General features: G+C 45.2%; 1 protein-coding gene across 3 annotated transcripts in view; it reads right to left on the bottom strand.

The window, feature by feature from the left end:
• nhsl1b (NHS-like 1b) overlaps positions 1 to 14,237 on the bottom strand; it is a 177,218-nt gene that overhangs the window by 78,522 nt on the left and 84,459 nt on the right. For 2 of the 3 annotated variants that reach the window (XM_036975965.1, XM_036975969.1), the window contains exon 1: positions 9,117 to 9,911. The exons of the other annotated variant lie outside the window; for it this stretch is intronic. In XM_036975965.1, coding sequence (XP_036831860.1) covers positions 9,117 to 9,363 — 247 coding nt within the window. In that variant the 5' untranslated portion in view covers positions 9,364 to 9,911. Of the gene's footprint in view, positions 1 to 9,116; positions 9,912 to 14,237 lie in introns of those variants that run through there. 3 annotated transcript variants of the gene reach the window in all.

The raw sequence follows: 14,237 nt of genomic DNA, 5'->3' as shown, positions 1-14,237 counted from the left end.
GATTACTGTCCAGTCATGTGGTCCAGTGCGGCAAAGAAAAAACTAGTTAAGCTGCAGCTGGCCCAGAACAGAGCGGCATGTCTTGCTCTTCATTGTAATCAAAGGGCTAATATAAATACTATCTATGCCAGTCTCTCTTGGCTGACTGCATCGAGGAGTGTAAACATTCATAATAAACATTCATGTGTTGAAAATTCCAAATTTGTTTGCATAGTCAACTTACACACAGCTCTGACACACACACTTACCCCACCAGACATGCCACCATGGGTCTTTTCACAGTCCCAAATCCAGAACAAATTCAAGAAAGCGTACAGTATTATATAGTCATTATTGCATGGAACTCTCGTATAAACTCATATAACTCTCATATCGCTCAAATGAACACCTCACGGCATAATGCCTCTCCCCTATTTGACCTAGATATTTAGAGTGTATATATTGATATGTAGGCTGTATGTGTCATTTTTAAATGTATGTAGTTCTGTCCTTGAGCAGTTCTTGTCTATTAATGTTATGTATTATGTCATGTTTCCTTGTTTTGCGTGTACCCCAGGAACTTTTGCAATAGCTAATGGGGATCCTAATAAAATACCAAATACCAAACATAAGCCTCTTCTCCTATCCCCTTTATCACAATGTTGATGATCCGCTTTCAGGTTCGAGTCATGGCGTCCATGGATACATCCCATAATACCAAGATAAGAGGATGCCAGGGAGCAGACAATAAGATGTGGAGTTATGATTATGAAAAGGTGCCCTGTTACGTAAGTTGAGTGTAATTCTACCAAATAGCTCAGGGGAAAGCTTCAGTTTGGTTCAAATGGGAGTAACGCTCTTAAATGACAGATAACAGTTGAGCCATCATGGTCTGTGGGAGCTTAGGGCTTTGAAATGTCACATAGGACCAATCCAGGAACTGCTGGAGAGGTTAAAAGGAGGTTAAAACTGAGAGGGTTGACTTACCTGAATATGATCCCCAGTCAGTCATCATTATCAGCACATAGAAGAGGCAGAAAGAGAAAGAGAGAGAAAGGTCGTTAAAGACCATGTATACTCAGCCAGCATCAGTAATATAATACAATACGGCATATGACAGCCCTGTTATAATTTAGTCAGAAGAGGAAAGCCTTATCAAATTGCACTGTGACTGTGTGTGTCTGTGTGTGTGTGTGTGTGTGTGTTTGGTCCTAGGTCTCGAGCCACAGTGGCAGATGGCACATGTCTATCTCTTAATGACAGCTCAGTCTTGTAACATCAGAGCTAGGCCAGGAGTAGTGGGCCAATGTTGTCTCACTATTGCTGAGTTCTGTTAATCTGGAATTACAGGACAACTGGGCTTGGGCCACAGACCCCAAAATGTGTGTGTACTGTATGTGTGTGTGTGTGTGTACATGTACTGTATGTGTGTGTGTGTGTGTGTGTGTGTGCGTGTGTGTGTGTGTGTGTGTGTGTGTACATGTACATGTGTGCGCGCACATGTGCTTGTCTTTCCAAAACCAAAAGACAATTATGAGGGCATCATCACAAGCCTCTCAGGAGTTACAGCAGATCACTCCAACATAGAATATGAACCTAAATACCTTTCATATCCCACTAATAACCTTTCATAACATGGTAGGACCCAATTCTGGTTTGGCATGTTTATTTGGGTTAATGTGCTGTGCTATCCCAAATCACCGTTCATTCAGATTGGTAAACCCAAACATTGACACGCTTGCAAATACCATATTAGACTTGCGGCTAACATGGTACTGTAAAACCCATATTACGATTTACATAGAAAACTCATATTACTAAAAGGGAAAGGAGATTTGACTGGCTAACATGGAGAAGCTATGGGACTGGTCTAGTCTTTATTCTGGCTTGGTCCCTCCCAGGATGATGCACCAGACAGATATTGGCTTTTGGAACCTGAGTGTTCAATCCTTCTGTACAAGATTCCTCTCTACTGAACATGTCAGGTCCTTGAGTGGTTCATTAGTGAAGTCCAGCAAAGCAAGTTGGTATTCAATGTAAATGATTGAGGTGATTGGTTTGTCCATGTCCAGTGAAAGTGGGAACATAGTGGCTATGGGAGTGATAAGGACAGTGATAAGGACAGATAAGAGATTAGCTGAAAGTGTATGGGACAACACTATCAGCTCACTGTCGCCACCTACAGGCCCCTGGCATAATGACACTTGGTCATTTCTATCCTATTTGGAAAAACAGCTGCCTTAGTGCTCTCAACCTATGTTAAAGTAAGAAAGTATGTGCAAAACATTAGGCCATGTGTTATAATGTGTAACAATAAAAACTAATAGCATAGATAAGACATCTACATAATGTGTCCTGGATATAGCTAGGCTCCTTTCATTATTCTGAGTTTTAGTTCATTCAACCTTCCCTAGTGCATCCAATGACAACAAGGGTGTGTCTCTCTGGCTCTGATTGGCTGAGTGAGTTCACAATAGGGAGATCACACGGAACAGCACCAGAACTCTCCGCTCCGCTGTCTGCACCGCCTCCTACCACTGCCATGGCAACCAAGGAAAACATCCAACAGATCACCGGTGGCAACCGCACTGTAATTGCTGCTTTGCAAACAGCAGCCCAGAGCCAGTCATTAGGAGCTATATACACACACACAGGCCCGGTGCGTGGCAGCCTATAGGGCTTTAACTGGTCTGCCAGGGAAGCTGGAGTCACTGCCAGATGTTATTTATAAGTACACTTATTCTGACTGAAAAATATTGTTTTTGTTTTTTTTCTGTCGAGATGAGCTTTTAAAGGGATAGTCCCAGATTGTGGCAATTAAGCCACTTTTCGACCAATGTGTCTGAATTAGAGGTCGACCGATTAATCGGAATGGCCGATTAATTAGGGCCGATTTCAAGTTTTCATAACAATCGGAAATCTGTATTTTTGGGCGCCAATTTGCCAATTTTTTATTTATTTTTGTATACCTTTATTTAACCTTTAACTAGGCAAGTCAGTTAAGAACACATTCTTATTTTCAATGACGGCCTAGGAACAGTGGGTTAACTGCCTCATTCAGGGGCAGAACGACAGATTTTCACCTTGTCAGCTCGGGGGATTCAATCTTGCCACCTTACAGTTAACTAGTCCAACGCAATAACGACCTGCATCTCTCTCGTTGCACTCCACAAGGAGACTGCCTGTTACGCGAATGCAGTAAGCCAAGGTAAGTTGCTAGCTAGCATTAAACTTATCTTATAAAAAACAATCAATCATAATCACTAGTTAACTACACATAGTTGATGATATTATCAGGCGTGTCCTGCGTTGCATATAATCTGACTGAGCATTCAAGCATACAAGTATCTGACTGAGCGGTGGTAGGCAGAAGCAGGCGCGTAAAAATTCTTTCAAACAGCACTTTCGTGCATTTTTCCAGCAGCTCTTCGTTGTGCATCAAGCATTGCGCTGTTTATGACTTCAAGCCTATCAACTCCCAAGATGAGGCTGGTTTAACCGAAGTGAAATGGCTAGCTAGCTAGCACGCGCTAACTAGAGGGACGGAAGCTATACTTTTACACTGGCAATACTAAAGTGCCTATAAGAACATCTAATAGTCAAAGGTTAATGAAATACAAATGGTATAGAGGGAAATAGTCCTATAATTCCTATAATAACTACAACCTAAAGCTTCTTACCTGGGAATATTGAAGACTCATGTTAAAAGGAACATTTCATATGTTCTCATGTTCTGAGCAAGGAACTGAAATGTTAGCTTTCTTACTTAGCACATATTGCACTTTTACTTTCTTCTCCAACACTTTGTTTTTGCATTATTTAAACCAAATTTAACATGTTTCATTATTTACTTGAGGCTAAATTGATTTTATTGATGTATTATATTAAGTTAAAATAAGTGTTGATTCAGTATTGTTGTAATTGTCATTATTACAAAAAAAATTGTCAGATTAATCGGTATCGGCTTTTTTGGTCCTCCAATTATCATAATCGGTCGACCTCTACTCTGAATGCAGTTTGAAGGAAGTTTCTAACTAGCCTTAGTGCAATTGCTAACTAGCGTTAGTTGTTCCTGTCGACTTCTAGTCATTGTGCTACTTGTCTTGCGAAACATACCATTATGAATATAACTACTGGTCCCTGAAGGAGGATCTTCAGTACCGCTCTTCAGCAAGCCCAAATCCCCTGACGCTTGGGGCCCAAATATGTTATACCTCGTTGCCTCCTTGTGGGAACAGTAGTTATATTCATAACTATACATTCACCTTCAGTCAGTCACACGGTATAACATACTATGGGGACATAAAATCATGCCCCAAGCCAGCTCAGAGGATACCAAACTAAGAGGTCCACCGCAGCCCAAGTACACACAAGTTCGACCAGCTCCAAAAATGGGTTACAGAAGCCACCTTTTTCCCTAATACTTACCAGAGAAGTCTGTAAGAGCCCCATATAGGGAACCAAACCTGCTGCAACTTGGCTATGCGCAAAAGTATCCCCAAGGTTCCAAGAACAATACTTTATTGCGAGCCTGAAATGTCAGAACTCGTACAAGGAACCACAAGTCCAAAACAACAGAACACCTGTCATGACTTGGTAAAGCGCTGCATAGAATCAACCAGAGTCAATGAACCACGGCAGCCCAAGGCTCAAACCCACAGGAAACCTGCCGTAACCTGGAAACTGTGTACTCGCAGGCTGCCACGGCAGCCCAAGGCTCAAACACACAGGAATCCTGCCGTAACCTGGAAACTGTGTACTCGCACGCTGCCACGGCAGCCCAAGGCTCAAACACACAGGAAACCTGCCGTAACCTGGAAACTGTGTACTCGCACGCTGCCACGGCAGCCTGAGACTCCAACCCACAGGAAACCTGCCGTAACCTGGAAACTGTGTACTCGCACGCTGCCACGGCAGCCCAAGGCTCAAACACACAGGAAACCTGCCGTAACCTGGAAACTGTGTACTCGCACGCTGCCACGGCAGCCCAAGGCTCAAACCCACAGGAAACCTGTCGTAACCTGGAAACTGTGTACTCGCACGCTGCCACGGCAGCCCGAGGCTCAAACACACAGGAAACCTGCCGTAACCTGGAAACTGTGTACTCGCACACTGCCACGGCAGCCCGAGGCTCAAACACACAGGAAACCTGCCGTAACCTGGAAACTGTGTACTCGCACGCTGCCACGGCAGCCCAAGGCTCAAACCCACAGGAAACCTGCCGTAACCTGGAAACTGTGTACTCGCACGCTGCCACGGCAGCCCAAGGCTCAAACACACAGGAAACCTGCCGTAACCTGGAAACTGTGTACTCGCACGCTGCCACGGCAGCCCAAGGCTCAAACCCACAGGAAACCTGCCGTAACCTGGAAACTGTGTACTCGCACTCTGCCACGGAAGCCCAAGGCTCAAACACACAGGACACTGTGGGAACCCTGATAATGCACACGAATTGATGCTGCACACCAAGGCAACTGTGGTAATCAGGGTAAATGTGCAACCTGCGAGATTAGGGCTGGGCGATATGGTTAAAATTATTATATCACAGTATGACGGTATTTTTACATTTTTCAATAATAAAAGTTGCACATTTGCTTTATGAGTAGTGAATGATTCCAGGGTCTCAACACATACATTCTAAGTGATTTCAATGAGTCTTTCTCCATTCTGATTGTTTTATACTGTTCAATTCAACCTAAACAAATTTCAGCACTTTTAACATTTCTACATTTCCTGCACACAATTGTAGTGGTGGAAAAAGTACACAATTGTCATACTTGAGTAAAAGTAAAGATACGTTAATCAGAGGTGGGACCAAGTCATTGTTTTACAAGTCACAAGTAAGTTTCAAGTCTTAGCACTCAAGTCCCATTGTCAAGACAGTCCAACAAGTCTCAAGTCCTAAACTTTGAGTTTGAGTCCTAAACAAGTGCTCTTCACCAAATGTAATACCATTTCATATTTTTAACAAGAGTAATAGTTAGTATCTTACATTTACGCAAATCATAAATGCTTTAAAAAAATATTTATTACTTCCCAAATAAACTTTATATTTCCGTGGAAATACATGGGTAGCCATAAGAAAGACCCTCCCAATAGCGATCGACTATCGAGGATCGCAATCGTGCGATGTAGACTTGTACACAATCGCCCAACCTTAACACACACACACAAACACTGTGTGTGTGGTTACAGTAGGCTAACATATGTTAATGATTTTAGGAACAGCAGTAACATCAGGCAGGATTTAGGCTACCAACTGCCTAGCCAGTTGTAGCTCAATCTTTGGTGCAATGATCACGTTCCCCCACTGACTGACTGTGTGGAGGCTCATTGATTTAATGTTAGGTTAGCCTACATGCTACACTAGCAAAGTTATGAATGATATAGCTGTTGGCTATACTAGCCACGACTTAGTGTTTTTTGTGCAGCTTCAAATGTCGAACAAAGTTGGAAATTGTTGCGCCTAAGTTGCAATCCGTTGTTCGTTAATACAGCATCCTCTTTATATAAACATCTTCCCCCAAACCTGAAGGAACTCTGCTGTGGGGGAGAAGACGGTCAATCCACCGCCAGGTGATCCGACTCCCTATGACACAGCTCCACCAAAGGCGCATTAACCACCAATGGTTCAAAAGCCGGGACTTTGGGCTGCCCGGACTGATGTCATCCGATTCGCACTGTGAAAACTCTCTATAGCCAAGTAGGGAAGACCACAATCTCTCTCACAGTCAGCCCAACGCAAGTTGAAACCAAAAAACGATACCAAGACCCAAAACTCACACACCTGGTGTCCCAGGTCTAAAATCAGTCCCTGATTAGAGGGGAACAATGAAAAAATGCTTTGGAACTGTCTTCGAGATCCAGGTGAGTTTGAGGGACCTAGGGGGGCGAGTACGCTCTACCCACTAACAGACACCTAAATTGGAGCCGAATCTCATAGTCTTCGTGTGCTTGAAAAGTTAGTAATTTGTGTGACAAGTTCTTCCTTCAGGCGAGCTGAAGAGCGAAGAATTAAGGAAACGAATGCGAGCCCCGGAATTATAACCAGGCAGGCGGGGCTTCCGAGGGCGGGCTAGGCATTCATTGGCCCATTGGATGTGATTTCAGTTTTCAGGTGAATAAGATTGGTCGTTGACTCCTCATAGTATGTTATACCGAGTGACCGAATGACCAACTTTCTTCAAACGGCACGCAGACATAAAAAAGGTATCCATGAGTTCATCTGACTCTGGGTCAGTAAAAACAGGGTTTATCGCCAAATCTCACCTCATCCCTTTAAGATCAGTGACAGGTTACAACATATATTTGTAGCAAACAGAGCGAGCAGTAGTGCGAATGAGAGCCACAAGCGCACAGCCACCACTTGCTCATCATCTCCCTTCTACAGTGTAGTGGTGTGCATCAGTTATATTTCAGATGGCGCCAACATAATTTAATTGTCATGCATTGGAGTAAAATGTAGTTTAAAAAAGTCACAAAAATGGACCTTCTCACAGTTGTTTTACAGAAACAAATCGACCCATTTAACTAACATGGTATCCTGTTATGTTTCATTGTTTCCTTAATCAATGAACAATAAGCGTTACGTCCTTCCCAATGGGATTTACCACAGTATAACTGACTAATCAGGACTCCCCTCTAAGACTGTGAAACATTCAATAGAGACTAAATCAGACTAAATATCTAAATCGCTAATAATCAGTACTCTAGATTATGAAAATGCAAAACTATGACCATTAGCTTGGCAAAGCTTTTCTGAGAATAGCGATGAGAAAATACACAACAACAAAAAAATCCCAGACGGAATATGGAAAAGGGAGCAGGATCAAAGTGAATACCAAAAGTTGGATAACCTTACGTAAGAAATCAAACCAGAGGAACAATATGTATACAGACACAGATCTGAAGATGACAAGATCACTGCAGGTATCTACATGCGTGCACAAACACACAGAGCTTAAGTGTTATTCCTCTACCCGTCTGTCTGGTTGAAGAGTTGACTGAAGGCCATGCCAGTATTTTGGGATGCCCTGACCAGGTCAGTGTTAATGGTGGCTGGTGCACATTAACACAATAGTGCAGTGCTGGTGTTTTTCCATCAGCAGGTGATGGCAAGGGTTGAGTTACAACCAAAGTACCCAATGGCTCACTGACAGCATTGACCTCACGCGCACACACACATTCACGGACGCAGTGTAACAGTACGTGCGACATGCAAGAAGCTAATGAACTGATAATATCGTCAATCAGGATAAACTACACTGGTAGAACTATAAATAGATGTCATGCTTACCTCACCCCAGAAAACCTATTCTCTGACATAACAAATCAATAACATATTGATAAATATGGATGAGACAATAATATCAATATTCTACAATGTAGAACTAGCCTGTGCTCTTTGTCTCTCTACTCAATAATGAGGAAAACACTATGTTACACTCTCACAAAGTCTCTCTCTCTCCCTCCCTGGCACAGAACCACGCGCTCAGATCACCACCAGCCTATGACATCACCAGCCTATGAGATCACCCACTTCCGGAAAGTCACAATACTATCACACATGTTTAGATCTTCTATCCTTGTGGGGACCTTAAATGTATTTCCATTAAAAATTACTTTTTTCCTAACCATAAACCTACCCCTAACCCGTAACCCTAAACCTTTACCCTAATTCTAGCCCTAAACTTAAATTGTAACCCTAACCTCTAGCTTAAAATAGCCTTTTTTCTCCCTTGTTTTACTATCCTTGTGGGGACTTTACAAGGATAGAAGAACCAACCCGCACGCACACACACACACACTGCACTTTGACCACCTGTGGCAAAGAGGCAGGCAATAATGGGCCGTAAGAAGACAGTGGCCCACTTCTCTGTCTCCACTTGTAAACAACTCTCTCCTTCACTTCCTGATGCTAGTACAGAGGAAGACAGAGGGAGATAATGGAAATCTATTCAAATGAGGTAGAGTCAAAGTAGAGAGATGCAGACTACATACAAACAGACTGGGGATGTTGGCCAGTGGCCACTGATATGTGAAAGGACTGGACAGGTTTCCACCATGTCATTTAAGACTTGTCATGTCCAGATATTGGTGCCAACGTGGCGGATGGTTTGCCACCCTTCAGGTCTCACCTGTTCTTGTGCGATGCTGCGGCTCATACACCCAGTCTTCTTCATCTTCTGCCTCCCCTGGGTGCAGGTGTGTGTGTGAGCGGGAATGTGTGTGGAAGTGTGTGTGCAGCTCTGACTGGCTGCGGAAGATGCGTCGGGTCTGTCTAGATAGAGAGGATACACTCAGCCAGCTAAGAGCTCTGGAGAGACCCCCGGGCTTCTCCTTCCGATCCTTACGGAAAGACCCAGAACTCCTGTCCCTCCTCATCCTCACTCTGGGAGACAACAAAAAATACTTTGAAAAGAACCAAAAATAGAGACTGAATCAAAAGTCCCACATCCAAAGTGGAGCTGTAGAAGGAACAATCCAATTCAAAGTCAATTTCCCTATATGTGACAGTAAAATGTCATTTGACATGACAGTTTAGTCCTGCTGTCTTCTTCTCCGGTAGTTCCACAGTCCCACTTCCCAATCATATCTCAACAAATTTGCTCCATTTCATTCTTCTATCATTGAGCCAAACAAGATAAACTCCTCCCTTACTCTCGTCCTTTGTGTTTCAAAATCCAGGGCGCGCTTCCCAAATCCAAAGTGACAATTAGGCAATCCAGCGATCTGGAAAATCACCGCTCCTGCTCTCCAACACACACACACACACACACACGCTGGTAAAGACGAAGGTATTCCTCTGGGGTGTAACAGGGCAGGGCGACACTTCCTGGTCACGTTTGGGTTTAAATCACAACAAGCCAACGGTCCTCCAGTGGTTTATCAGTGTTTCAGTTGATCTGTTTATAACAGCTGACACGACTGCCAGCAGACGAAGGGTTATGCCGTTTCAGCATCCTCCAATCCATTCCCAGGTCCCAGGCTGATTTGCTTAAAACACACACACTCACAGAGACCTTCTGTCGCACGTCATACGCTGACTCACGCCACTCCACAAGAAGTGATGTCACTGCATGTGGGTTCCAGAGGATTGTGTGTAGTCACTCGCTCTTCTTCTTCTCCAGGTCAGGGGTGGCACAATAAGGTGTGTGTGTGGCGTCAACACACTCCTTGGCATCTTGGTCTGCTATATTTACATTCATCAGGCATGGAGAGAGTAGCTCAGGTGGCGAGAGAGCGATTTCTAAGAACAGTTGCAACCCGTTGAGACCTCTTATCTGTTCTACTCCCACATGGCCACACAGACAGAGAGAGAGGGAAAGGAGGGAGCGAGACAGACCGAGGGATTCACTCACCTGCTGCCCACACAGACAGAGAGAGAGGGAAAGGAGGGAGCGAGACAGACCGAGGGATTCACTCACCTGCTGCCCACACAGACAGAGAGAGAGGGGGAAAGGGTGGACAAAGGCTAGCTAGGCGAACTGTCAGGAGTTACTGTGTGAGACGGCAAGGGTCATCCAGACGTTCTGCTCCACTGGTAGTCCTTCTGTGTATGTACCATGTGTGTTCTGAAGGGCTGGGACGCTGTGTGTTTGTGGGGTTAGAATTACACCCAACCCCAGCCACTCGGCTGAAACACGAGAAGGCCCATCCCTCTCTCCTTCTTTCCCTCCCTCACTCCACTTTGATCTCTGATCTGTGGCCCTCCCCTCGCTCGCCGGCATGGCAACCACAGGGGCTGGAGGGAGGGCTCTCCACCTCTCCACTCCTTTCATCCACCGCTCTCCTCTTTCCAGTTCTCTCCCTCCCTCTCTGTCTGTGTTGTCCCCTGAGGTCTAGAGTCTAGGGCATGTAGCTCACAGAAACACAGTCTTACCATCAACCAAACAGGTTGAACAGATAGTGTGCACAGTGCCCTAAAGACACAAACAACAGAAGCAGAGAAGAAACAGAGAAGGTACAGAAAAACAACAGGTGCATTTTGGAGCTTGACATCCTGGCTGACATAGCATCATTTATCAACCCTGTCCACAGTGGCCTGTCTTTACAGGATATTAGTGTAAGCTGACAAGTAAGAGAGGCATCATGGAGGGTTGTTTGTGGTCACACATGGGTGGGAAAGCCACACCTCCCAGTAGTTTTTGTTGTGTGACTACCAAGGAGGGACCACAAACAAACCACAGAGCCGGGGTGTGTATGAGGCGGTTCAAGGGCCCTTCTTCTCCCTCCAAGGTACCCACACTGTTCCTCCAACACCACAATGGGCTCCCAGGAGAAGGGCGAGGCAGAGTTGTTCTTCTCTCCATGGAGTAACTGAATCCCCCAGTCACAGCCCTCACTGCGGTACCGCCCTCCTAGGACACACAAACCTTTGCCAACCCTCGTGGGGTGTCTTCTCCATGCAACTCCATTGTCGGGTTGTCCCAGCCTACCCTGTACTAACTCTCAGAGAGATAGATAACACCACGTAATGTTACCCCTCCTCCCCTCTGTCCTTGCTTCCCTTTTCATTTTCCCACAGTGACAAAAATCTATGGTGCCGGCACTTCTGATGTGCACATATTGACTGACCTGGGACAACTAATCCCTGGCAGTTTGCTGCGTGCTACACGATTGGGTCCTGGTTTACCTGATAAAACACTAGCAATAACACCACCTCCTTTCTCTCTGGCCCACACACTCTCACACACACACACACACACACACACACACACACACACACACACACACACACACACACACACACACACACACACACACACACATTGCTCGCTGAGTCTGTGTGAACCTTTGTCCCTGTCGGTGAAACCAAAGGCCAGTCACACTCCTTTAATAATTAACCAGCCCTGCTCTCCCACAGCGCTGGGATGAAGGGATGGAAGGATAAAAGATGGATGTCTTGAAAGTGTACCGATGCATACTAAAGAAATACACAGGCCTGTGGAAGTTCAGATACAAACCTATTCTACTCTACCTAGCCTCTATTTCTGAATGGGAGTGAACTACAAACACTTTTTTAGTGTCCACTAGTCCAGAGCAGCTGAGCAGAGCACTGTGAAAAGGAGATTCAATGGGCTCAAATGAGCTCTGGGATAACTGTGTTCAGCCTAGGTGTCCTATAGGTTAAGTGATGCTAACTGAAGTGTTTGTGTATAGGCTGAGAGATCATTGAGGAGAGTATTGATTTCACCTCTAAAACACAGAGAGCTGTTTTAAGCAAAGTGCTGTTTGACCCCCAAGGGAGGTGAAAGGTCGGTGTATAAAGGTCAACTTTATTCCTGCTTCAACCCCTGACCCCCTCCCCCAAACAGACATTCCCCAAAATCTGAACTGAAACCCCCCCACCCATATAGAATTTTAAAAACCACTGAACAGTTACTGAACAAATCAAATTTTGAACCAGGAGAGTGGAGGAAATACATTAGCACAAAAAATATTGAATATCCGTCTCAGTCAGTGGGTCAGCTTCCAGACGCTAGCAGCTACATTACCGTCTCAGTCAGTGGGTCAGCTTCCAGACGCTAGCAGCTACATTACAGTCTCAGTCAGTGGGTCAGATTCCAGACACTAGCAGCTATGTTACCGTCTCAGTCAGTGGGTCAGCTTCCAGACGCTAGCAGCTACATTACCGTCTCAGTCAGTGGGTCAGCTTCCAGACGCTAGCAGCTACGTTACCGTCTCAGTCAGTGGGTCAGCTTCCAGACGCTAGCAGCTACGTTACCTTCTGTCAGTGGGTCAGCTTCCAGACGCTAGCAGCTACGTTACCGTCTGTCAGTGGGTCAGCTTCCAGACGCTAGCAGCTACATTACCGTCTCAGTCAGTGGGTCAGCTTCCAGACACTAGCAGCTACGTTACCGTCTCAGTCAGTGGGTCAGCTTCCAGACGCTAGCAGCTACATTACCGTCTCAGTCAGTGGGTCAGCTTCCAGACGCTAGCAGCTACATTACCGTCTCAGTCAGTGGGTCAGCTTCCAGACGCTAGCAGCTACGTTACCGTCTCAGTCAGTGGGTCAGCTTCCAGACGCTAGCAGCTACATTACAGTCTCAGTCAGTGGGTCAGATTCCAGACACTAGCAGCTACGTTACCGTCTCAGTCAGTGGGTCAGCTTCCAGACGCTAGCAGCTACATTACCGTCTCAGTCAGTGGGTCAGCTTCCAGACGCTAGCAGCTACGTTACCGTCTCAGTCAGTGGGTCAGCTTCCAGACGCTAGCAGCTACGTTACCGTCTCAGTCAGTGGGTCAGCTTCCAGACGATAGCAGCTAAGTTATAGAGTAGTATCATGTTGGTGGGTCCTGCATGCAAACACATGCACCATCAGGGGGTGTAATGATGCTTAGAGGAATGCTAGCTGGTGACCCCCAACATGTTGTTGTGAAGCCCTACTCCCTCTCTGGCCCGGTCGGAACATTCCACACATACACACCACAGGGACAGCTGAGAGATGGAGGGAAGAGGAGAGTAACGGAGGGAAAGGACTGGAACGTTGGCTGGTATAAGTACAGAAACATACTTCTCTTAAACCACACACACCCACCCTGTGGCAGTGAGAAACCATTGGCATGACTCTGGGTAGGTGTCTTGGTGATGAGAGCACCGGGGTCTGGTTGCCTGGTAACCAGACATCAGTGGAGAGCGCATGCCATTAATATATGCGACCATTACACAACATACAGTACATGTGTAAATCTTCAGAAAGTCACCAAATAGCCTACGCCTGCAGTGAAATGACCATGGCTGTGCATTACACAGTGTTGGAGTCAATTCCATCTTAGAAAGTGACTAACTTCTTATTCAGGAATTTAAAAATCAGGTAGTGCCAACGAGGGCTGTGGCGGTCATGACATTTTGTCAAGCAAAATATACTATGAGACTGCCGGTCTCACGGTAATTGACTGTTAATTAACATAAACACATTTAGCATCCCCTGGCTTCCAAGCGTTAGCCTACAAGCCACTGATGCAGACCTTTGGAACATCTACATTTTAAAAAGTCTAATAAATCCATGTAATATAGCCTACACTATCACAATAAATTCATAATTTATTGTAGACAGGTCTAAAGAAGCATGATATGAAGAAAATGTAGTCTATTTCAGAAGAAAATAATAGCGTACTCTGAGTTGTCGTTATGTTAGGCCCTGATATGGCTATGCCATATGGCTGTGGGTGACACTAGTTCATTTAGCAGACAAGATTTAGGCCAAACGAAAATCAAAAGCACTAGCCTATGTCAATATACTATCCCTCATAGT

This window comes from Oncorhynchus mykiss, chromosome 4 (genome assembly GCF_013265735.2).
Source record: "Oncorhynchus mykiss isolate Arlee chromosome 4, USDA_OmykA_1.1, whole genome shotgun sequence".
NCBI classification, from domain to species: domain Eukaryota; kingdom Metazoa; phylum Chordata; class Actinopteri; order Salmoniformes; family Salmonidae; genus Oncorhynchus; species Oncorhynchus mykiss.
This window is presented reverse-complemented; position numbering and strand designations above follow the sequence as displayed.